Raw genomic sequence first — 27,201 nt, forward strand, 5'->3', positions numbered from 1 at the left:
GTAATGGCTGTTTTCTTGCATATTACTAACTAGTTATTTTTAAAATGTCAAACTTATTTTTCAACATGGTTAATAGCAATATATACATCCCATAGGCAAAAGCTTTCTGACATACACATTTGTTTCTAAAGTGGAAGTAAAACACCCATTTGAGAACATGTAGCTAAAACAGTGCCCAGTGTAGACTGAGCACTCATTAGATAGTGAATGAATAAAATGAGTGATCACATGTATGAAATTTTCAGTAGAAATTGCTATAAATGTTTTGTTGAAGACTTAGCTCTTGTAAGTTTAAGTCTTGTAATTTTGTAAGTTTAATCCAAACAATTATAAGAAGAAAAGCAAGGCTCATAGTAAATAAAACGTATTCTTTAGGAAAATGTAATTCGAATATTTAATAATATTATTAACTAAAATAATATATTAATTACAATATAAATAGACGTGATTCAATAAATTCATCAGTGAGTGATTACATGCTCAGTTCGAATATTAGTTTTTGTAAAGAACCAATGAGGGCATCTCATTCTCCTTACAGACTGCAAGACTTTTAGAAAACGTTTGAAAACCTTATAAACTTGAAATGAAGTGCAGTTTATGGATCTTCTAGAAACTTTATATTGTTTTAAGTGGAGCATGTGAGGGGCTGAGGTGGGGTTTTGAAACAAAAGCTACAGTATAAACTTTAATGTAAATATTATTTAAATAAATTCATTCTGGATTGGCATATGGTAACAGTACAATTGGCACTCATATCTTTTAAGAAATGTGTGATATTAAATACAGTTCATGATCACCTTCAGTTAAGGAATAAAAGAAACTATTACATGGCTGTACTATAAATTTAGGAAATGTTAAACCTCATGTGCTGGCAGTAATATAGCATACTTGAAGTTCGCATACATGTCGTGTCTGTCTATCTATGTGCGTATATTCATGTCTGAAATTCAGTTATAATGTAGTTCAGTAATAGTGGCTGAGGCTTCCACCTAGATCTTTTTTGCACTATTCTTTAGTATCCTCACTGTGTAATTTTTTTATTAAATCTACCAGCCAGTATTATTAAAACACTTTATTAGCTGATTTTTATTGCCATTTAACTATGCAACATATGCCTTTAAATCTCTAGAATACAGGGCCTTAGAAATACTAGTAACACCATAGAGAGCTTAATATAGGATGAATGCTGTAAAGTTTTTGTGGATCTTAATTCATAGCATTTATTATTTTGAAAAAAGTAAATAGCTTCAGGTGATGCTCACAGGTTGTTTTTCTGCATGTACTTTTGCTTTATTTTCTCCCATGAATTCTTAGTTCAGTCCTAACTGACAGCCTCATCCAGGGTTTCTATAACTATATATTTTATAACTTAAAATGCCACTTATTCCTCTCAAAAAAACAGAGCAGGTGATGCCTTCTCTGGGGTGGAGCAGTCTGCTGAGCATGTCACATTCCAACTTTTGCAAGGTCTTCAGACTCCTTCTCCCTAATGCCCCTTCCTCTGCCTCCAGAACTGCTCCTAGACTCACCCCTAGCCTCATCACGCCAGAGTTAACGCAGGCGATCAAGCTGCCTCTCTGCACCGCACCCCTGCTCACTACACCATGGGCACTGCCAGGACCAGGACTGAAATGTCCTATTTCCAGTTATCCTGCCACTATCAACAAGAAGGAAGACAAAAGGAAATCTAAGATACTCCATCACCTGAAGCATGGCCTCCCCAGGAAAACATGTGACAGACTGTGGGAAAGTTGTACTAAACTACCAGATTTCCAATTGTCATAGAAAATTTACTTTTAAGATAGCTTTCACTAAAGAGAAGACAGATACTTTTATCAGGAATGTGTGAGGCTTTTCTCACATATTCTCATACCAGGCACAGCAGGTTGTGAACAAAGGTTTGAGATCAGTAAGCAGAGAACAGGGATGCTGGGGCCCGAGGATGCCTCTGCAGCATCCTGGCCATCTGTGTCTCCTCCTCAGCAAGGCTCTCTTTGCTCCTCCCACCGCACCATCCTTGCGGGTTCCCCAGACTTCACTAACTCAGCACCCGCGCTTAGCACCACTGCCCACTGCGTGAGTCAGCTTCTGTCTGCACAAATGGTTCCTTTCTTCCATCCTTCGCTCTCTGTCCTATTCAGACTTGAAAGAACAACTCAGTGTCTGTATTGTACTAAAGTTTACTCAGTTCTTCTATTTGCTTTTAACTTCCAATCACCTCAGTGCTGAGCCTTTATTTTTGTTTCCCTCTTAAACAATGTACTCCTGAGGATATGAACAAAACGCCTTATTCTGCATTTTTATTAAAGTTTAACATGTATTTCTGGTGCTCATTTAAGTAAATAATGCAGCCATCAGTATGAATACCATATCAGCATGGCTACCCTGATCATATACTTTTCTTTCAAAAGTAAAATCTTGAAGAGTCAGATTTTGTAATAGGGTACCCCTTTCTCTTCTCTAAATTATTACTATTTTGTGAGGGAGAATTTCTATTCTTTAGAGAAACAAACACCTCAAAGTCATCACTACATTTTCAGTGCCATCCTGTAATAATCCTAAACTATCACTCTGTCTATTTCTAATCTGTGTGTATGATAGTTTGGTTTCCTTTTATTGAAAAATAAAATAAAATAAAATTGTAACCAACTAAAATCTATCTGTTGGCGTTGTCCATACCAAATTGTTACCAATAGCTCATGATCAATACTTTTGTTATCCTGGCCACTATTTTTCAAATATATATAATTTTTATTTCTCTCATTTTAGAAGGCTCTGTCCCACAGTTTGCAAATTCAATTTGTGAATTTAAAATTTGTTAGTCTTTTGGGACATTCTTCTATATTGGTCCAGTTATTTATAAACTCAACTATTTATAAAATACATTTATGTCTCTTATTACACCATGATGAATTATATCATCATTATTGCTTTGTGTTTTGTCTGTATATATTTTTTTACAAAAATGTCTCTTAAGCATAAATTTAGTTAGTTTTATATTTCCTACCATGATAATTTACATTATTGCATAACCATCCACCCTTCACAAGGCCCATGGAAAACCTTAGTATGCATAAGAAAGTCTTAGTATATTAGAGATCCATGTCCAAAAACTACTGTTTCATTATGTTAGATGCAAGTATTTGGCTACAAATAATGAGCATGTGGGATCTTCCCACCACCCTTGGCTTGCAAGATTCCCACATTTGATTCTTCCAAAGACAAATGCTGATCCGAAAATAATCCCTCAGGGATATTTAAATGTATGAATTTCTAGGTTAAATTTTTCTTTAAAAGTTGATGTTACTGCAATGCATAGGTTTTATTTTGGAGAAGACTGAAACTTTAGAATATCACATGTAACATTAATTAATATTTTTAAAATCAAATACCAAACAATATAAGAACCCAAGCACACATACAAAAACAACATGTCTAATCAAATCATGGTAAAGTTAAATCTGAAAAATTCAAGTTATTTCTTTTAGTTCAACAGGCCTAGACACTGCACACTCCTTCAAAATTCTTTGATGTTAAACTCTTACAGTAATCAATTAATTCCCAAATTTCTCAACTCAGAGCTGACTAATACTATTTCCTAAACATTGCGTGGGTCATGTTATTTTAAGCAGATATGATGGCAGTTGGCAAGCAATGTATCAAAGATCAGAGATGTTGAGAAATTAGCAAATTTTGAGATACTCTGTTTAAACAGGATTAAAGCAAAACCAAAGGTTTATTATGATCCAAATCCACAGATTTTTGTGATAGCTGCTCTCCTAAACATTGGGATTAAAGGTTAGAAACACATTCAAAAACAAGAATGCAAACATTGTGTTTATGAAATTCTCCATCTTTAGACAAAATTTTAATAATGTCATAGTCTTCCACAACTGATACACTCAGAAGCCTTTTTTATATGGGGAATCAATTTGAATTTTTATTTCATAAAATTATATTTGTCTTTCTTTTAAAACATTTCTCTTCATAAAATACACAACTAATTTTGCATGTGTGTCTCTTCTATGTATAAAAATTCTTTAAATAAACAATTTAAAAGGACCATTTCATATATATAGTTCATATATAAATATAAAAATAAAAATTAAACACTTCTCTAAAAACAACTAGTAAGCCAATATCATGGCAGTGTTTGATTTTCAGTTGTACTTTATCTTGTAAATGGATATTATTAAGGAACTTGTTTTAACATTCAAGTATTTTTCTATTATCAGTTGTTTATTAAATAATTTTCTTTCCATGTTATTGGATTTACTTTTAAAAATACTTATTTTTCCAGGTTAGCCTATGTCTAAAACAAAATAATTAAGACATGAACACTTTAGCATTTTTGTTAGTTTGACCTTGTTCAATGTATAAGGCTTATATCAAACTTAAATCTTCTTTATTAACAAGCTAAAGTGATTGTGATATCAAAACTGCATCTCTTTAAGAGAAAGTATTTAGGAGTTTGCACTGTGAGGCAGATACAGCAACTAGGTAGAGACCAAATAAGAGATACTGTTGTGTATTAAAAAGAAATTATATTTGACCTCAGCGTTCTCCTATTTTTTGTTTTTTAATCTGTTCTTTAAAAGAAAAATTTCTATACTTGCTTATGACTGTCCTGCCTTAAAGGAAGCTGTCCAGTTAAAAAGTGAGTATCAGATGTAGTGCTTTATGTACAACATCCCACTCTCTCCCTCTGAAGTTGGAGAATTATAGTTCTGAGACTATTCAGCTTCACCCCTTGGAAAAGAGATAGATTCTTTACATTATCTCTGAAATTTATTTAGTTTTTTTTAAGGAAAGTAAAACGACAAGCTCAGTTTTTGGAGATTAGTTATTGGCAAAGTCTATGGATGGACACCACGGTGTAGGGGCTGCTGATTTTCCCTTTACATGTGTCCCCATCTCCCTTCCCCAGGTGTTGCTGCCATCACTACCTTTCCCCTCCTCCCCTTTCCTCATGGCAAGACGCATGGAAGAAGGGTGCTGTTAAGGCCTCTCCATTAACCAACAGGTATGGTGGTTCTCCTGAAGCAGTGCAGATGCCCTTCGCCTGAGTTCTCCACTAAGAGTCTGTCTCTCTCACTGGGATAACACATTCACCACTCCACAGAGCTGCTGATAAGGAAGAACTTCCTGAATGCTATACGTTTAAGAATTTCTTGCAGAGTTGTAGATATTTTCTTTAATGTAAAGATTACAGAGAAAGTAATGATATTATCTCAGTGAAAGCTGATGTATTCAGCCAATTATATAGGAAAGATATGCAGTTTGCATGTATAAGTATTCCACTTGGAGTGCTCTACAAACAATTGCTGTATAACATACCTCTGAAAAATGTAAAATAGGAATGTTTTATAAATATTAGCTCAAAATACAATTATAACATTTGCATTTTCAAAAGCATTGCTCAGAATTATGTTAATTAAAGTAATCATCTGGTTATAGAGTAGATGTAAGCCAATTCAGGTGAATCTAACTGCTCTATAAAGCTACATCATTCAGATGTGAAAGCTGAATGCATGCTAATTACTTTATACAAAACTTTGTTTTTGTCCACTCAGCTGATGGCATTTGAGAGACTCAGAAGAACTTCTTGGTTCAGCAACCCCAAGGTATTATCCATTCAGGGTGCTACATTTTGAAAAGAACTAGACCCTCAGGAAGCAAACTCTAGCAGAGTCATAACCCATAAAACATCTAGTCATCACAGGGAAACGCCCGTTTCATGATTTCCTTTACCACCAGTGGAACTGGTTTTCCCAGCTCCTTGCAGGGACTTGTTTTGATGATGTACTGGGCTCTGCATTGCATTACTGGGACTATGTTTCTTTCAGACATGTGACTAGATTTCTACCTGTACATGCAGAAGACTATCGGCAGATGTCTTTAACAGGACTGTAAATACTGTGTTTGTCTACAGGTGTGCATGTGTGTGGTATCACTAGGTGTGGAATTTTTAATAATAGTGCTGTAGCTAGTATGTACATTAACAAAGCAAACTATTTGGAGTTACGTGAAATTTTGCTAAAAATATTAAGAAATCAAATTCAGTAATCCTACTATGTTTAAATGCATTGGAGTGTCAGGAAAAGTGGGAAGAAAATGACAGGCTGGACCATGATCTTTAATCAGGAATTTATGACTTCCTATCAAATAGAGATCTGGTCATTGGCTGCTGTTTATGACCTCCCTTTGACCCATATTTTCTTCTTCTCCCCCCACTTCCTCCTCCTTTTTTTTCTTCTTTTTTTAGCAAGGTCTTGCAATGTTACTGTGTAGTGCGGGGTTGCTCCCACCCTACCCTCCTGAATATGGCTGTTACAGGTGTGTACCGCCATACACAGTTTCTGATCTTTGCATGACATTACTAACCTAGAGGCATCCTGTGGTTTGGCCTCCACATCTTTCTCAATAGAGGCAATCATTCACAGCCCCAGGTCTTTACCTAGTTAGGTCCATTTTTGCAGAGAGGGCTTTATCGAAACTTTTTAAAAAACTCAAAACAACAATAGTAACAGCCAACATACTGAGAGGTTTCTCTGTAGGATACAATGTTAATAAACTTAAGCTCCATTCTCTTAATTCATTCACACAAATGAACATTACTTTAATAGTTTTTATCTGTGTTTGGTACTAAGAAAATCTAGGTTTGGAAAGGTTTAAAGTGGCCAGGATCACTCAGGATTGCCTAAAGTATGGTGCATCTTATTTAACTTCTGATGCCTGTCGAGCAGTACTAGAGCTAATTCATCTGCCCTCGCAGTGGAGATCAGTAATTCTACTTTGTCTTGTATTACAGTCTGTGTAGTTTTCAGGTAATAGTTAAACAATATGACCATAAACAGAGAAAAGTTAAAATGACCATGTTCATGCTGTTTTTGTCTCACTAAATGGTGAACAAATGAACGAATGTTTACACAAGTTGTCATTTTTATTTAAAAAAGGACCCTAGCCCTGACCCATAGGTCACTGTCCTCTCTCTTTATCCTCTTAGGTTGTGACTCTTGGCCATTATTACTTTCTTAGTTGACTCAATGCATGTTTTCACAAGAAAAAATCATGGTCCCTTCCAAATTGTTTGTTTATTTACTGGGACTTGAACTCAGGATCTTGCACTTGCCAGGCAGGCACTGTGCTACTAAGCTATATCTTCAGCCCTGTCCCCCCCAGTTTAGGAGCTATTATTAATCGTCAAGTAATTATAAGTTATTGTATCCACAGGAAAATAATTGATAATTCAAGTTATATAAAATTTGTCAAATCTAATGGTAGGAAAAATCATAAATTCATATATCTCAGATAGCAACATGAAGATTCAACTGATGAATTCTAGAGTTTTAAGAAAAGGAAGTTAGAAAATTATGCATTTTATTATATAAAATAAAAAATATTTATGAAATATGAAGTATCAGTTTATGATTAAAGAAAAATATCCAACTAAAATCTAGATAAGAGTGAATCAAACAAGGGAAAAATCCCTGTGAAAAAAGGACAAACAGGCAAAGGAAGTGAGTTGAAAAATAATTTTAGAAATGAAGAAAATACATGACTCAAAAACATTGCACTGAAAAGTCTAAAATGCATGATGGAAGCATGGGAAGAAAAAACTCAAAACAGGAAGAGAAAATGAACTGTATTTACAAGTTTGTGTTTCCTTTATTCCTAGAAAAATGTTTAAGTTAAGGTGGCTTGGATGAAAAAGAGCAAGTTAGGATATGCTGATTTGTTTAATCTCATTTTTAAAGATTATTTCTGTGAAAACTGTGCTTTGAAAGCACAGAATCTAAATGTAAATGTGAAGCTATGCTTTGGGTTCTACAAAGGCTGTGCCAGGAGAATGCAGGGTAGGGATTGGTGAAAAGTTAGAAGTTAAAATGTCCTTCACTCCATACTCGCTCAAGATAATCATAAAATTAATTGCTCTAGTTCCCTGCATATAAGGACCATTTTTGGTCTGGGATTTTTAAAATAGAGTGACTGTAGCTTAGAATAAATGTTTCCTTAATTAGTCATGGAATTTTAAAAGTGGAGAGAGGGAGCAGGGTTTCACCAGCCCTGTCACAGAATGGGCATGTGCCCCTCCATGCCATTTAGAAGCGGTACTCATGTCTGCTTGAATAGTTTTAGTGACACAAAATGTGGAGGTAGATTTCTTATGGGACATTTTTAACTTCTCAGCTCTTTTTGTATTGAACTAAAATCTATCTTCCTATAACCCGAATTTATCTTGGGTTTTTCCTTTAGGAAAACACAAAATAATTTTAATTTCTTTCCAAACGAAAGTATTTCTAGACCTAAAATGCAGATATTATGCTATGTCATAATGCCTAGATACACAATGTCTGTCTGCATACTCTATGAAGCCCAGGTTTCCTAACTTTTCTATGTTGTCAGATTTCAAGTCCTTTCAATATTCTGGTTGTTCTCATTTGCTCACTTAGTATGAAATGCTTTCTTATAAAAAAAGAAACTCAGGATGAGCTTCCACATTTTATATGCTTATATTTAATCATTTTGAATGAGCTAGCAAATTCATTTAAATATCTTCAAAGGAACAAGGAGGTACATTTTAAAACTATACACAGTTTTTAAAAAACTGTATATAGCTTTCACTTGAATTTGCTCCTAACAAGCAAGTGCTATAGGTATTATTTAGTATATAAATAAACTAAACATAAGTGTAATATGTAATTACTGTTCAAATAATAGCTTTTGATGAAAAACTTTGAGTGATTACTGAGATGAATCTCTACCTAAGAAACCAATTTATCTTTCTAAAATTGTGGTATCAAAAACATGTAATATCCTAAGGAGACAGTAATGTCAATGGAGGCGAAAGACAAAAAGCCAAAACTTTTTTTTTTTTTCAATGCACACTATGACTGACTGACTAGTAATTAGAGTTCATAAGTAACAGAATGGTACACGGAGGTCAAAATTGAGCAAAGGAAGATTGAAAGATTTTCAAAGCATGCGCTATCACATATGTGCTTTCCCTAATGAAAGCTACTGCCAAGTAACTTCTTCACTTATGCGAACTCTTACTTAGTGCCAAATTGCTGTCACCATCCCTTGGCGAGTTCTATTTATGAGTCGATTACCACACACTCTCAGAGTCCCTGCACATCTGACTTTCAGTGAGTGCCTACACAGAATATATGGCCTTTTCTAAAACAGTGAAATTTAATTAATTTGCTGGCAGAGAACACTTTTTATGCCACATGCCTTTTCCCTGACCCCGTGCTGGGTTTCCATTTTCAAATGTGCTTCATATATTATGAACCTATATAATCTTAATGAAGGTCTTCCATATGGTAATCATAGTGCCTGATTTTATATTCTTAAAAGCTCCAGTGCTTACATAAATTCTTTTTGTATAATACCAAATGTTGCTTTGTAAGTTGCATGAATATATGCAGCATTCAGTTCCCAAAGCAATATCCTTTAGATATTTGATTATATATAAGATTTTTAGACAGTATTCTTAAAATAACAGGGAATCTATATCGTCATTTTTTCTCACTTTCATTGAAGATGTATTCATGTACAATGTGTAATTTCATATCTTTCATCCTGCTAGCATCATAGGAAAGCAGAGAGAAAAGCAAAGATATTCAGATTTATCATTTAACCCCTTAACTTTATTCACAATACTATCTCACCTTAAAAATAATTTCTGACTTTTTCACAGAATATGGAAATAAAGTCATGCTAGAAGTTAGGATATTTGTTCTAAGGTTTGGTTTGGCAGTAAACTATACCCCATTTGAGGTATAGATTCCTCAATTATAAAATGAGGAGACTGAGATAGATCAAAGATATAAATTGCAGTGGTAATAAGCATGAAAAAATTTCTTCCTAGCTCTGTCTTGTGATAGAGATTTCAAAAATTTGCTTTCACTCAATGACAGAATACTGTGATATTATCATCAATTACCTGTTACAGAATTGCTAAATAAATTCTAAAAGTGATTCTCACTCAAAAAGAAGTGATGATTTTTCGACTTCAAGTTGTTATATTTTCCCTTGCTTGCAGTGCATATAAATGCTTAGGCCTAAAAGTACATGAATCCAAGAAAATTGCTGATGGTCTTAAGGAAGGCCTGTTGGAGGCAAATCTATGTTTGGGACAGTTTAATGCATAAAAGCTAAGGAATTCAACTCATCCTTTGTGATTCCTACTGGAAGAAGTACTAAGAGTTAATTACATTGGTAAAACATATTCTCCCCATACACAAAATTTGTTACTGTAAGAAACGTACAATCAAAGTTGGCCTGTAAAATTATCTGCCCATAAAATCTGCCTCATGAATTCTATATCATTTGAAGATGTATAACTTCGGATTGCATGACAGTTTCTGAAGGTCATTGTTATAAAGTCATTTGTAAAATTGTTTCTTTGCTAATGGTCTATGATTCCATAGTAATTAATAGACATAATATTGACAAAAATTCTGTACTGTGCATTGGCGACATAATTGTCAAGTTTCATTGGAATTGACATTTGGAGATTCTTAATGCAGTTCATCCACTTCTTAGCCAATGCATAATATTCTATTGAAATGCTTTTGTCTTACACAGCCACCCTTATGATGCGAAACTCATTTTCAATTGTGGTTCAAAACATTACTATCTTGTTACATGTAGAGTACATGCTCTGTCCACATCTTGAATCTCATTTCTCTACTACCATATAATTTACAATAATAAAATTGTAATAAAGGTGACTTGCAAAAAGTAAACTATTAATCAAATTTAAAAATTTTATTTACAAAGGTATGAAACATAAAGCATTCACAGAGAACCACAAACTACTTTTCTTGAAAGGGATTATGAAAATTCCTCACTTAGAAATCATGTTAAGATAGAAGTAACTTTTCCAAGGCCATTCAAATAGTGAAAGTGTTGTGCCCAAATTCCTAAATCCTAGTGCACAGTAACTGAGTTGATTAAAATCAACTACTAAAGTAGCTCACTTAGACATGCAGATCTGCATGAGTTGATACTTTTCTATTCCACCTTAGGATCAGCAGGATGAAATAGGAAAGCAAACAACCAATTTTTTTTTTTTTTAATAGAAGAAACAAGAAGACAATGAGTAGTTTGGGCAACTCTGTTCCTGGAGGAACACAGAGATTAGCATGTCTTGGTAAAGTTTGACATTACATTCTTTGTAATCTGTTAACACTTTTTCTAGATCTGAAACACTAGCAAAAACTATACTGCAACTTAAAATCAGGAGCTGCACAATATAAATTTACCATCTTCTATCTCTGGACACCAGTGAATGTAATACCACCAGAGATTGGAGCAAATAAAACAAAGCAAATTACAAAGATTTTCCATCGTATTAATCAGATTCAACCATCATTACTCGCTTAAACTTGCCTGTCCACTCTCACTAGGAAGACAGATGTCAATTAAATAAATAGAACTTCTGATTATGTAGTGAGTTGTTAACGCACCATATTAGGTAACTGATATGTGGTGGGGTGGGAATATATTTAGACACTTTAATACTCATTATGCAGAATTTCAATTCTTTTTGAACTGTGTCGAGTATACAAACATAAGCCAGTGTGTTGAAGTATTGGAGAAAGTACAGGAAATATAGATCTAATTTTGAAATTGCGGCACATTGTGAAGACAGTAGAAAACCTTTATCAGAACACCAAACTTATATTGATTTTAGTACCTTTGGGAAAAAATGATGTGAGGAATGATTATTGTGAAAAATGCTTTGGATCACTTATTTTAAAAATAATTTTGTCCACGAAGTCACCATAACTTCAATGACCTTTTATTATTTATGAATTGGTTATCAAAAACAAGTTTGTATTATATGTCTTTAAGTACATGAATCAAATGTTTGTATAATCTTTTAGTATTTATACACAAGGCATTTTCTCCTGAGTACTGAAGTTCTAATTTTAAACTTGAAATTAATAGAAAGATAACTTTGTGATAACATGCTAATTTTCATTCCTGCAAACTCTTGGATCATATTAGGTTGGGGAAAATATACAAATACTTTTGGCTTTAATATGAGTGAGAGAGAAATCAGGAATCAAATAATCCACGTGTATTTTGTCACATTTGAACATAACATTGTGATTATGCTTCAGAGACTGAAAATATACCCTGAATTGAGACAGGTACAGGGATTTTCTTGAGGAAGGAGAGAAAGAGGAGAGAGTATAAAACCTGGCAGAATCAACCACATGTACATCCAAAGAGTGAGGGGTGGGGGAGGTTACAGTTCTTAAAATGCACTTAACTATAAGTTACTTAATTAGATATTTTTAATTTCAATTTTTATTAGTACATGTTTCTAGAACATAACAGCTACATTCATCATGGAACGGTGGGATGAGTACGTAACACAGCTACGTTTTTATGTCCCTGTTTTCTCTTCCGTTCTCCATCTCTTGGTCTCTTCCTCCGTGCAAAATGTCTGTCTCCCTTTTTCATGCTGTCTGTCTTTACTTTGCAACTTAATTTATTTATCTGTGAATTTCTCATATAAAAGAAAACACAAAGTATTTAAGCTTGCGTTATTTATTTATTTATTTATTTGGGGATATTGGAAACTAAAAGTATCCTAAAGGCTTCCATGTGTAATTGTTCCATCTAGTTAACTGAACAGAGTCTTTTCTGAATATATGTCATCAGAGTTGCAGGGAATAACTTCAGTATATGAAATATACTTCATGAAATAAAATGTTCTCCAGCACATTTATTTTATTTTTTAGAAAATTTTTGTATAATTTACAAGAAAAAAGATCATTCTGTAGTGTTGGCAAAGTACATTAAATTTCTAGCAATGTTTTAACAAAATAAATTATATCAATTTGGAAAGTAAAATGGCTTATGAGTAAAATAAATATTTTGGAACAACATGATACATTAAAAGAGTGCAACATTTTGTATTTTTTGAGACTTTTAATATTTTAACCTATCTAAAAAAGCAAACAAATCTTTTCGTACAATAATCTTTGCTATTTTTAAGAGAATAACTGGCAAAGACAAAAATCAAGTTATTTTATTAAAGATTTATGAATTAAATTTAAAACAAAATTATTATGAGTGATAAAACTATAAAAGTATTTCACTTAGTATAAGTGATAACATTTTATAAATATGTTTTTTAAAATATAACCAATAAAAAGGTGCACAGTAGGTCAAAAACACGCCAACTATTTAAACATTTGTTATAGTTTATAAGGAACAAGGAGGCTCCTGCTTGTCTTCAATATGTGAGGCTCAAATCCCTACATTACCAAATGTCAATAGTTCAGAAACTAATAAAGCATTGAATCATTGACAGTTTAGTGTAAGAAAACCAGTAATATTTTCTAAAGATGTTATAATTCAGGCATTGCATTGGTGCGTTAGTATATGTTTAGCTTTTACTTACAAACATCATTTATTATGAGGTTTATAATGAGAACGACTGTTTTTGAAAGTTGCTCATAAATTGAGAGGCAGTAAAAGGAGCATTTCATCGATATGAATTTCTTTTCGAAGCCAAAGATATGTTATAAATAACTGAGATTTCAACATGGTAATGCAGCAAGAAAATATGAGATATATAAAGCACCTTTACTAATTAAAATGAACTATCTTCTGGACTCTTTCAAAGTCACAATGTCAGGGTTATAAATTACTTTGTCTTTTTTGATGACTTATATGTTTTTAGTAAGAAGTAGAATTTGAAATCACCACTGTTTATTGCAGAGCATTTTTTGGAAAAGGAAAATCATTAACTATTAAAGTGTCATGGAATTGATTCTGATATGTTTATAGTTTATATGAAAGCATGTTTACCAGCATTACATTAACTTATCTATACATATATCAATCAAAAATATATTGTAATATATTTGTTTATAATTAAAGTAGGAATATTATTTTTCCTTCCAGAAGTTCATTGTCATTAAATTAATTTTATGCATTGTGTAGATCATTTTAGTTCCTCTAAGCAGTGTAATTAAAGATTTATCATACTGGTAACTCAGACATGAAATACAAATTTGTTTATTTTCAGTGTTTTCTATTACTGTATCTATAGGAATCATATATTATAGCAAGTGGTTACTTTTCTCTTGTACTTTGAATAAATAAGGTTGCCATTTTATTTAGCAAAAATCTTAAATGAAATGGAATGTCAAATTTATGAATAATTGCATGGGAAAGCAAAGTGCCAATATCAAATTAGTATCCATTAAATGTTGATAGGTAGTCTACACCATCCCATGCTCTGTTTTCTCCTTTGTAAAATGATTACATAACAAACAACATTCACCTCCCACGGGTTCATGCAGATGTTATACAAGTGCTTTGAAATGGAAATGGATGAAAAGAAAGGTGGTGAGTGTTCCGATGGAGATTTTCCACTGCTTTATAAAGAGATCAGGCCCTCGGTGGAACTGGGAGATGGTACATCTAAGTACAGAGTTCACAGAGAATGGATAAAATAGAAAATTTTGAAGTTTCAAAATGAATGTGTCAGTGGGTGGACTTGGAGAAACGCTTTTGGGAATGAATTAGAAAATAGGACTGACCATGCCTTAGTCATGCCACTGCGGGACACAGATGTCTTCTGGACAACTCTTACACAGTGGTCTCCAGAGAGGGCTGGGAAGGAGCTTATTCATACATTTCTTGCTACATATTAGTGGAGAAACCACTACATATGTGATTGCTTGTTTTAGGATAAAAGAAAATGAGGTTCATGGAGAAAACTTGAGCCAAAATATTTTTCAAATATAGATAAACAAAATATGTTAACACCCAGAATGAAACATAGCCAAAACAGTTCACACTTAAATATCCGTTGATAGCTACATGTTTTCCTTTGCACCTTATTTTCTGTCCCATTTTTCTTGACTATTGGCCAGCTCCATTTGCTCAGGTGAACCTCAGTTATGGTCACTGTTAAGTTAGAAAAGAACAGTAGGATCAAAAACGCTATCAAATTACTTCTTTTGTTTTAAGAAAAAGTGAGGTATCAATTCATTAGGTTTTCAAAATCTGAGTAAACTGTGTTAGTTTTCGCTTTAAATAAGAGTTTAAATTATCTACTTTTTTATTCCATGAAAAGGGTCAATAAAGAGTGTGACCTAAGAAGGGAAGAAGGCATAAATTATTATTTGACATTGAAATGAATGGCATCTGACAGGAGAATAGGTGAATTTATAATTCTTTGAGGTGCATAAATTTCTCTTTCAACAGATCTCTTACCAAACGAATAAAGTCACATACTATTTTTTATGGGAGCCTTATAAAAGTACTTATGATATTATAAATATCGCTGTTTTAAATTAATGAGCTTCAGTCTTATTATATCTTATTAAAAGTATTTGAAGTACCTTGTAAAAATATACCATGAAAAAGATGATGATTAGCCATCGTTTTACTATAATCAAAAGTTTACCAAAGTCATGGCACATCTTCCCTCATGCATTTCTCTTATTAAAATATGTAACATCGGTGATTGTCTTGTACTTATGAATGCTGTCAATTAATATGGACTTCACATTTACTTATTAGACTAGTGAGCTGATCTATCTCACTATCATTTCATTGTCATCTTTCTGCTGTGAACAAAGCCAGTATCTCACCTTTTATAACAAGTATTGGTTAGCTGTCTGCTTAAAAGTATATAAGATGCTTCGGATGCTGTGTCAGTGACTTGTAAGCATTTCTTTGCACTTGTTATTATTTAAATATGAAGTATCCTCCACATACCCATGGGGTGACAGCTTTATCCCAAATGTAGCAGTGTTCAGAAGTCAGGCTTAGCGAGTGCACTGGGTCACCACCTCAGAGCTGAAGGGGCTATGAGAAGATAGGACCTAGTTGGATGACGGAGGTTCCAGGATGCATGACTTTAAAGGATGTTGCCTGTCCCCACTTCTCCCTCTATGTCTGTCTCCTCTTTTCTTCCTTTTCCCCTGTCCTCCCTTCCATGCCCCAGTTCTTGATGCCAACATCTTCCTCAGTCTTGATGCCTGGCCACAGGGCTTGAACAGTTATTCAGAAGACTACTGACTTAAATCTCGGAATCTGTGGGCCAAAAATAAACCTTTTGTCCTTTAAGTTTCATATGTCAGATACTTTGCCCCCAACACACTGTTACCTATCTATATGCAGAGTAATAAATTTTCTAGTGTTGTTAATATATTTTATTTTCTTCCAGAACCATTAATGTTTATTCAGTATGTCTCTTATGAGTTTTGGTCACAAAAGCAACTGAATTAATTAAATAAATAAACGCAAATTAGCTTGTGAATGGTCTTGTAGAAAACAAAGTTGAATTTCTTTTTATATATGATGATGATTACAGTTTCATCAGTTAAAAAGAAAGTATTAATAGGAGGATTCAGGAATTATTACAAAAAGAGAAGGCCATTGTCACTATAATCAGGGAGTAAGTACAAACACAAATGTGTCTGCCAAGACATAACTGATTAGGCTTTCTGAAAAGAACAGTGTTTATCATTTTTTTCTTAAAATTTTAATCCCCTGATTCTTGAAAATCTACGTGTATGTATATTTATGTGCACATATGTGCTCCTTTGAAACTGTGTGTGTTTCTAATTGAAGAGACAGTCTGCTAAATGTAGTCATTTTAATTAGTAGCATGTTTATGTCTTTCAGCCTCAGGTAAGAATCTTGGCTTTATGTTATTATTTATCTTGATAGTGGTTCCAGTGTTTTTTAATTTAGGGGAAGTGGCGGCATCTTAGCTGGACTTTCACCATGGAAGTAACAAAGTTGTGGATCAAATTACATTACATTAAGCATTCTACTCAACATAAGTTCTCTTTATCACTCACATTCCAGGTGTTTATCAGTCATGGGATGGGAAGGAAGTGGGGTTCATTATAGCTGCTGTCAGAGTGAGAAACTATGAAAACCATCACATGAATCTGAAGTCTTAACTATAGGTTATAATCAGGAAGACATGATAGGTTTGACTCAGATTCCTCTGGCTCTTGACCTCAACAAAACTGATCAAAATTCAGATTCCCCATTATAAAGCATCAAGCCATATGTTGACTGAGGGTAAAATTTTGAGTCTTAAAAAATTATCAGGGTTTTCATATCACTTTCTAATTTTGGCTAGCTGTTCTTCCTATTTTTTTTTTAATTTCATAATTTGTTTCCTCTCAGTATTAGAGACCCTGAAATGATGAACAAGTTTTCTTAGGTGTTTACCAAAGACTCAGTACTCTGATATCCTTACCAAAACATGGTAGCTAACTTTATCTGACAGTAAGATTTTTTCTGTCTAATTCTGTGGTAGCTGCTAGTTTGGGTTTATTGAACTTAATCTACAACTCACGTTGTTTTCAATTCATTTTAAACTTTTTTTGCAAACTACTGTCACAGATTTCTGCACTTCTTACTGCTCATAGATAGTAAGACAGTACATGCTCTGCACCTTAGAATTTATGACACCTGCCAAGGCTAAGCAGGATGCCAGGAAAGAAGAAAGGAAAAGTGGCATGACTAGGCACACTGCTTCTATGTCTCATTACTAAAACGCTTTTTCAGATTTAGAGAAACCATGATATGTGTTAAAGCCTTAACTAACTCTATGAACATGACAATTCAGAAAATCACTGTAGTTTAGAAGTCTCGGATTACCTGAGGGACATAATTTGACAGGCATGAAACATTCCAGAACAATTTTTACTTCATCTTTTTAAAAAAGTATTCCCTTTTCTACTAACATTAAATTCTCTGTACATTATTTTATCTTAATAATGGTAAAGAAGTGAGGCTACTTTGCACATCAAAGTTTATTTTTCTTAGGTAATTTCTAATTCATGGCTTCATTTTTACCATAAGGAGAAGCATGAAGCTTTTTCAGCTGTAGTAGTTTTATTTATTGAGGGATTTACTGTATTTGACTTTTCATATACTTACTTCTAAGCATTGCATAGACTTCTTTGCTGACTTCTGTGAAGTAGATGTAACAGCAGGTGTGCACCAGTAGAGCTTTGGACATCAAAGGTAGCAGCTCTAGGAGCAGCAGCATATGATAGACTCAAGTGAAATACCATTAATGAGACTGAGGAACAAGCTAGGGAGCTCGTTCTCTTTAGTGTTTAATAGAGGAGCTACTGAGGTGGTTTTGCATTATTTCATTTTCTCTTAACTGCTCTTCTCCATTCTGGTGCATGGAGGAGCACTGTCTATTTCACTGCCTAAGAAAGTGAACAGTATTCAGAGCGTTACTGCTGTAAGATTTGGTTCAGTGTATATTTTTTCATTTATATTTTTATTTTGTGGATTTTCACACAAAGGACTGGAGACGGACTCTGGAATCCATAAGAATGAGTCCTAACACATCCGTTTATTTTAAAGCCAGCAATTCTTACCGTTATTTAGTATTTTTTTAGTTCAAAATGATATGCAATAATTACATTATATATTCTAAATCATTTTTAAAGTATGGTCATTTGTATTTTAATTGTGAGTTTATTTAGAATTATTAATTCTATATATATTCTAAATATGAAAATATGTTGCACAAGGGAAATTTATGTCTGTTGATCCTAATTCAAAGCTGAAAGATAACAATTTAGATATATTAATTAGTTAATCCACAATCATACTTATATAGCATTACATCTTATAAATTAATGACCAATCTTGGAGTAGAACATGAAATTTAATTTTCCCACATTTTACAAAATACAATGAATAATATCAATATAATTTTAATTTGCTTGACTAGAGTATTAAAATACTCATTAAACTACACATTTTCCTAAAACTATTCCCACTATAGATCACACGACAATAAATGAAATTTTTCATCAATTATAATCTTCTCAATTTTAAACATTTATCCAGAGTTAGATATGTGATTTTATGCTGCTGAAACTTCTAATACAATTATCTCTTTTTCTTATTTTACACTAGCATTTATAGAAATTAAACGAAAATGGAAGACGTGCCAGCTGTAGATAGTCATGTTAAATATTTTGTTGATGGATGTTCCTGCATCACTGCAATTCCATAAAAAATGAAATAGTCTTCAAAGTTTTTGATAATTCATGTAGAAATATTTTTTAAAAAAGCCTTAGTGCTTTCCTAAGTTAGAGTCAGGCCCCGACACATTATTATGAATAATCTTCATGCTGTGATGGATAAAATGGCCATTTTCATCCACACATATTTCTACAGGGAGAAAATGCATTTTTGTCTTGTAATTTTTCAGGACAATTAATTTCCAGTGCCCACAAGATGATTTAGGTAGATAACCTGTCCTTGTTAAACATGCTGTTCTGTTTCTGTGTCATGAGCATTATAACTCGTCAAACTTTCCAAAGCAAATGCTATTTAAATCAAAGAATTTCCATTGTGGATCCCTGGCTGCCGCTGGTTAGATGTCAGAACCTGGAAGATCCTCTCCAAATAATTGTACAGCACTGTTCTCCAATCAGCATATATTATTGCAAAGCAAAAACTATACTGACAGAATTTCTATTGAGTATTGAAATTATAACTCAGTCATTTAAACTTTGAGATACGCACACTCAAATGTCTTCACTGGATTAAAAGGATGCTACAATTCTCTTCTTCTCTAATGATTTTCAGAACAAAAATGGACTTCTTTGGTTTATCTAATTGCTAATGAAGGATAACTCTCGTGTTTTATAACCGAATTCAATATCCATGAAGTGTTTAATGCAGTTCTAATGTGTTGGCTTCATCATACATAATAATATCTTTTACAGAGCAGTTTGAGGGTCTTTGGATATGAGTAAAAGGAGAGAAGCACATTTAGGTTTTTGTGGTGTTTGTTTGCTTATTTAATGAGGGAACCATTAGAAAGTTGAATAATTATGGGATATTACAGGCTTTTTCCCAATTTTTTGAGAAAAGCTGGATGTAGAATGTGATACAAAGTGTTATCCCAGAGGTTCTATATTGTGTGTAACTGAGGCAAACACACACATGTGTAACACCATACATGAAACAAGGAGACACTGCAACTCAACCTTGTTACAAATAGGGAATGGCAGTCACCTCGGACCATGCCTCAAATCACTGTTAAAGCTGAAATGAAAATCTTGGCGATCAAAATTGCTTTCAAGGACAAAATCCTATTATTCTTGTGAGAGAACATAATTTAGTTAGAAGAGTATCAAAATGGAAACCAAGAATTTCCATTTTAATCCTTGTCAGGAAGTAAATTAGGCGATGGATCAGCCTCCATGTGTCTCAATTTCCATATTTCAAAATTCTGGAATTAGGCTAAAGACTTGTACCATCCCATCTAGTTTTAAATTTTCCCTATATATTATGTATTGTAAAATTACTTCAAAGTAATTTAAAATGTGGATGTTAAAATAATGTCTATTAAAATCGTAATATTAATATCTTAAAGATATTTTCTACACATGTAAGAATATGGCTGAGAATTGCAAGAAAACACAGCAGTGATTGACAATTCCAATGAAAAAATCCATCATAAACACAATTGATTTTTATCTACTTGCTTCTTTACTTTGTGTGAATTGTAATTTCAGACTGTATTTTTCAAACTAATCATAAAAGAGCCTAATAGCTAGCAATAGATATTTTCTCAATTTGGCAAAATAGAATTTCCCACACATTTAGAATCAACCCATTCTTATGTTTGGCTTTATTTTTTCCAATGGACATTTTGAATATAATGTCTTTCAGATTTCTTTTCTCCCATCATAATTATAGTTTATAATTTTGAATGAAAACTACATAGTTATTGGAGGAAAAAGGACAATTCTGTAAACTGAAATATACTTTTAAAGTCAAACACTGACTCTTATGGAGTCACAAATCTTTGTATGTCTGACTTGAAACAGAAAACCCTGTAAGTACAGGGATGTATCTGCTTAGTTCACTAGGCAACTTCTTGTATTTGCCAGTGTTCCAAGAAAATTTAAGAAATGTACATAGTTCCTCAATCTTATTTAAATTGTACCCCAAAAGGCCAAATACATAACACAAAAATCTATTTCTCATATAGTATATATGAGAAACTATATGAGAAAGATATACTATACTAATACATGAGCAATATTCTATATATGTCTCATAAAGTATATAAATTCTCTCATTAAATGTATTTTTATTGCACTTTTTTAAATAGAATGTGTTCCTAGTACTATTAAGCTTCCACAAAGAGAAAACATGTTGATCATATAGTCCTATTTTATTCAAATTTAGGATTCAGTAGGAAGAAGACTATAAAAAACGATAATAGATAAAATAATTATAAAGACAGATACATTAAAAAAGTAACTGTTTTCTTCTTCAGTTCAGGATTGGATGTTTCTTTTCTCTTTTCTTTCCTTTCTTTTCTCTCTTTCTTTTTGTCTTTATCTCTGCTTTTGGTTCTGGGAATCAAACTCAGGACATTGCACTTGCCAGACAGGTCCTGTGCCACTGAGCTGTATCTCCAATCCATTTCTTGATGACTATAGCATATAAGTGGAATCTTCTTGCTGTTCTCTTGATTTAAACTTTTAAAATAATCCACAAGCCTCATGCTTCTCACCTTTTAACTTTCTGCAGACATTATTGTGCAGGCTCCTTTTTTTCTAAGCAACTAATAATTAACTTTTTAAATCAAGGATTGTGCAAGGATAGTTAAGTTCACTTGGCAGCTATCTTGAATTCATTCTTAATAAAGAACTGCCTAACAGTTTTACTTAATATGTCTCTTATATGAATAAGAACATCATCTAGGTTAAAATAATCCCTTTTAAGCCTTGGAAAATGGAAGCCCGCCTGTAATAATCTGCTGTGGCCTAGAAGACTGCACATTTCTCAAACATGCATGTGATTGTGTACTTCTGTTTCCTTTACCCTCCTACATTTTTTCTCATTTCTTTTTTAAACAACTGATCGTATATTAACAGTCACAAATATTATTTCTCTCCATGAACTTACATAATAGCTTAAAAGAACCTGTATGTAATTATAATCTCTCCTTCTCTTTATAGCATTTTCTGTGTCTGGGTCAGAGAATATTTGCTGAAAGCCTGTTCTGTGAAAAGCACTGCTCCAGGAACAAAGAGTCATTTCAGCTCTAGAGACAGGGCTGAGTTAGGCTGGCTGAGGAGCGCAGGCTTGCTGGTTATTTCTGAATGCTGCATGTGCTTGCTTTACCAGTTTGTTAAATATTTTGAATGTCATCCCAATACCACACTGGAAGAATCCCTGGGCATTTTCAGGCATGCCACTCACGCCTCCTTTCTTGAAGCTGAGCTGCTGCATGTATGTGGCAAATTCCTAGATTATTAAAAAAAAAAAAAGGTGGACTTCTGTCTCACTTTTTCCCCTCAATGTGCCCCCAGGAATTGTCGATGCCTGTTGTGTGAATATTGGGAAAGCAATTCAAAAAATAGAACTGACTGACCAAGGAGAAGCAGAATTTTGTTTTATTCTTGTACAAATTCACAAAAGACTGGAAATAAGAAGAAGGATTGATGAAAGAGGCTGTCCAGTTTGTATTGTAAGCTGTCTTTGCTTGGGAAGAAAGACAGCAAAAGAGGGAAAGAAGAGAAACTGACAGAGAGGGAAGTTCAGAGATAGAAAGAAAGAAAGAGAAGAAGAAGTAGAGAAGAAGGAGGAGAAGTCAGAAAAGAGGAAAAGAGGATGGAGGAAGTAGAGAATACACTTCCATCTGAAAACTCCTTCTGAAGTCCATGATTTTAAAGTATCTTATTAACACATATGAAACAAAATTCCAAGTTTTTGTTCTCAGGGTGTAATTAATTATACTTAAAATGATGAACCCCAGGCAAATGGCTCTATCTAATCATATCTTTTGTATCTGAAGGTTGAGTGTCATTAGACTAGTTCGCCTTGTCAAACATCTCTTCCCACAGGTAACTTTTGCCTAAATTAAAGAGATAACTATTGTTTGTTGAACACTTCCTGTATGCCATTGTTCTCTGGATTATATATTAAATAATCAACACAACGATCTGTGCCCATTTTATACATGAGGAAACGGAGAATTGTTAGCTCCCCGTCTGCCCTAGTCACACTCCTGTATTTGTTCCATGTGGTCAAATCACCCATGGAGCTGTTTTTCCCCTGTTGAGTTTTGGAAGATCTCCTCTGCTCAAATTAAAAAAAAAAAAAAATTCGTTTACTATTTCTAAGCCATTTGTACTGTCTATAGAATACATTTTGTTGTTGACTAGGTTTGTCAAGGAGAAGAGGGGTTTAGTATATTTCCTTTAGCTTCAGCACATAACCACAATGGCATCAGTATAGTGTTCAGTATTATGAGTCCTGGTTTTGCAATACAGTTCTGTGAAGTGACATTTGTTTTGTGTATTAGAGCTGCAGGTTCTTTGTGTATAAAACACAGAGTTCGAACACAATGAGGCTTCCAGCTCCAACCACAGCAATTCACTTGTTTGGCAAGTAAAGTCCCAGGCAAGCATTAGCCCTACTTCAATGAGGTACTTTGGGTCACTCAAATATAGAAGCATCTACTTTTTGAAATGGTTGGATCCATGTTGCTAGAAATAGTCACATGAAATTTTGCCAAAGGTGACTTAGAAAGAACAACCATGCAGAGTTGAAAGATAGACTGTATTAGCTCTTAAAGAAATTTAATGACCCTGAGTTTCTACATGTGCTTTTGGAAATTAAGTGCATGTTTGGCCAGAGAAACTTCAAGAAAGGCCTAGCAGCAGCTATATTCAGGTTTCTTGAACTGGGGAAACAAAACAAAACCAAACAATATCTCCATGTAGACTGAAACCAAGGCTCACATTACTCTGAATCCTGGCAGCAAAGGCATAGGAAAATAAGCCCAAACACCTGCTGTGTGATTACTGAGGTCAAGTTTAGACAGGATTATTTCTCTGAAGTTTTTCAGGTCACGGTGACTCAATATTCAGGCTTTAACTGTAAATTCTATAAATCTGATGAGTGTTTCTTGAAATACAGTCTTCAAGCCATCTGCTTCAGGACCATCTATTAAACTGGCAGATTCCTGGGCCCCCCAAATTTTGACTCAAGACTGAAACTCAGTTTTTCTCTCTCTGTTCTAACAAGTGTCCCTCCCACTCATTTTCCAGCTTTGTGACAAGGGTCCATAGGAAGTGTGCACATCAGCTTCATGGTCTCCATGTGAGCCTCCTGTACCGATCATTCCAGCCGGGGATACTCCATCATAGCAGTCTTTCATGACTCAGATGGTACTCTACAAGGGTAGCCTGAACAGACAAATGCCTGCATAGTTTAGCTTATAATTTGCATACCACTTATGGAAAATCTAATATGCTACAGTCCCTGTGATGTTAGTTGTTATCAGACCTCTTCTTTCAAGATAAAAGGAAAACAAGTTTTTTATAACTAAAATAATTCTCACTTTAATTGTCAGAATTCGCATGGAATGGAAGAGTGTGCCAATTTTTCTCAAACTGGTAATAATATTTATTGGCACTGGGTGAAATTTGTGGACCATTGTGGTTATTTAACATAGCATTGTGTAGCTCTGGGATTGGATCAGCCATGGGACTCATTAAATTTTATGTGTTTTATATGATACCTTCTTTCTTGAGTTTTCGTGTGTAGGATTTTTCTCTCAGAAGTTTTTCCAATCTAAGTATTCCTCACACTTAAGAAAGAACATGCAACGTGAACATTGTCAGCCAGGGGGGAAATGTTGAATAATGTGACCTGGCCTCTTTTCCAGCCCTGATATTCAGAGTCCAGTTTCTGGTGTAGGTGCATTAAACCAGCCTTCCAGTAAGTGTAGACTTACAAAAGAGTGAGGTAATTGACACTATTATAGTGCCTCACCTATTTTAACATAATAATTGTCCTCCACAGCGTAAACAAATTATCTGTAAAACCTGAAATCACTTCAGAGATCTTATTTTGCTCATAAGATCACTGGCCTCACCCATATCATCCACACCCCAAGTTCCTTCTCATCCAACATGATATGTAATTATTGAAGCATAGTCAGCCCCTGTCCATCCCAAATGTCTTCCACCCCACTCCACCCCAAAGATATGAACTCACTTGATAACCTGTATTCATAGCCATCTTCAAATAACCTCATTTGGAAATATCTTTCATACCACCCACTTGGCTTCTTTTTAGTACAGACACTTTTATTCTTACAAATATTTCTTGAGCATGTCCTAGATGAGAAAGAAATATTCTCTGTTACTAAGGGATGTGAACAAATGATAAATATCTTTGCTGACATTTAAAAAATGATACGAGAAGATAAAACATCAAGAAACAAATTCACTAAAATATATAGCAGTTGGAGGTCAGGCAAAAGCTAGATTTTTCATAAATTTGCCACTAAGTGAACAGAAGTATAATGGAGACAAAACTCACATTTAGCTAGTGTTTCAGGAATACAGAAAGATTATGGAAGAACCTCCAGACTTAATACATCGTATGTAGATGAGGGGGAGAACAGAAAATGCTGAGACAGTGAGCACACAGCCGGAGCAAACACTGGGCAAGGCTGTTTTGTGGTTGGGACGATGATAACTCAGTGTGAGACTGGGAAGAGCCGTATCTGTGCAGATGCGTTTGAGTAGGGCGAGAGTCAAATCACTGGATCCCTCAACTGCCAAAGGAACAGGTTTAACTTTGAGTGTCATGGGAAACTGGCTCCCCTGCTTGAAAAAGCACTGGAATTTTAGGTGGTGGTAGTTTTACAAACTTGAAGGAGATAAAAATCCAATGCTTATGCTGTTGAAATCAGGAAAGATGAGGAGGATGGTGGTATTAATGGCTGCAGGCCAGTGGGTGGAGGGAGGTAACAAGGGGATGAATCTTCATGGCGGCAAAATACCCAGGTGTGAAGAATGTTAGAAGAATGTCACAATCTCAAATTTCTTTTCTTTCCCTCAGTTTGTTAGTTTAGTTCAGGTTCCATTCTATCTAGTATGTAGTTTTTGGTGAACATTTTAATAATTTCTATGATTATAGCTCTCAATTTAGCTTTGAAAAAAAATTACCCAACCGAGTTAAGCTACTTTCTTTCCAAAAAATAAAACTGATTTTTTCTGGGAAATGAGTCTTCTTGAATTTATATAAATTTACTTTCCTTCTTTTAGGAAAAGCAATCCTTATCAACAGTAAAATGATAATGGCCAAGATTGTTTGTTGGGTGGGGCACTGCGGGATTGCAGTACATTCTGACCACCTCCCAAATCTCCTGAGCTCCACTGATGGCAAAATACTCCTTCAGGCTTTCCTGTTTCATAAAAGTCATAAGGCCAGGTGTCAATAAAAGAAACCAGATTCTTGCAGTTTTCTTTTTTGTTTTAAATACGAACCTTTACTTTATTACTAAACATAATTCTTTGGGAGATCTAGGGAGGAAAAGAAAACAGATTATACTCAAAGACAATAGTTCTCCCTTACATTGGAAAGGTATGGAAATTTTTAAAAAGCATATCCAGGCACACTTTGCTTTATAACCAAAAGCTTGAAGCTTCATGAATCAAATCTCCAGATTTTCTTTCACCACACAATCCTTGCATTTTTTCTTAATAATGATAAAAAGCAGTAAAAAGCACTGGATCTGACTAACTAGATACTACAAGTTATGTGTTGGCTAAATAAAAAAGATTAATCTTGCCTTCAAGCTAATTTCTTATAATTAACGAAAATATTCATGAGTGCCAAAACAAATTTAGTATGTAAGGTGTTATTTTATAATCTCCCTTGGAAAGACTTATCTCTAAGAGAAAATAGGTATTTTCTATTGTCTGGCCATATTTAATATAAATCATCATTGAGATGACCTTAAATTAAAGTATCAAATCTTCAATGATGTTTTAAGGAGTTTATTTTGAAGGAAATACAGCTCATGGAGGGGGAAGTTTAGTTGAAAGGAATTAGTAACAGCCAGAATGAAAAAAAAATTCATTTATTTCATTGGCTTTTTTTTTTTTTTTTTTTTTTTTTTTTTCTCATGGACTTTCTTACACTTTCTAGATAAATTAGGCACTTTGGTTGCGTCTCTTTGGAAAAGTCATTAGGGAAAAAGACAATTACAGTCTCTTCTGGCACGTGACTGGCTGACTTTGGAGCCATGGGTCAGCAAATGACAAGCAGAGATTTTAGAGTGTGAGTTTAGAAATTTGGAGAGACAAAGAAATATATTGGTAAACTACCCGGAAT

At 33.9% G+C, this 27,201-nt stretch overlaps 1 protein-coding gene across 7 annotated transcripts in view; it reads left to right on the forward strand.

The window, feature by feature from the left end:
• Positions 1-27,201, forward strand: part of Pcdh7 (protocadherin 7) — a 380,883-nt gene that overhangs the window by 195,875 nt on the left and 157,807 nt on the right. For 2 of the 7 annotated variants that reach the window (XM_013149986.3, XM_013149985.3), the window contains exon 3: positions 4,928-5,023. The exons of the other annotated variants lie outside the window; for them this stretch is intronic. In XM_013149986.3, coding sequence (XP_013005440.2) covers positions 4,928-5,016 — 89 coding nt within the window. In that variant the 3' untranslated portion in view covers positions 5,017-5,023. The remainder of the gene's footprint in view (positions 1-4,927; positions 5,024-27,201) is intronic. 7 annotated transcript variants of the gene reach the window in all.

Source organism: Cavia porcellus, unplaced genomic scaffold (assembly GCF_034190915.1).
Source record: "Cavia porcellus strain 051 isolate PalLab524CR breed Dunkin Hartley unplaced genomic scaffold, mCavPor4.1 scaffold_30, whole genome shotgun sequence".
In the NCBI taxonomy this organism is placed as follows: Eukaryota; Metazoa; Chordata; class Mammalia; order Rodentia; family Caviidae; genus Cavia; species Cavia porcellus.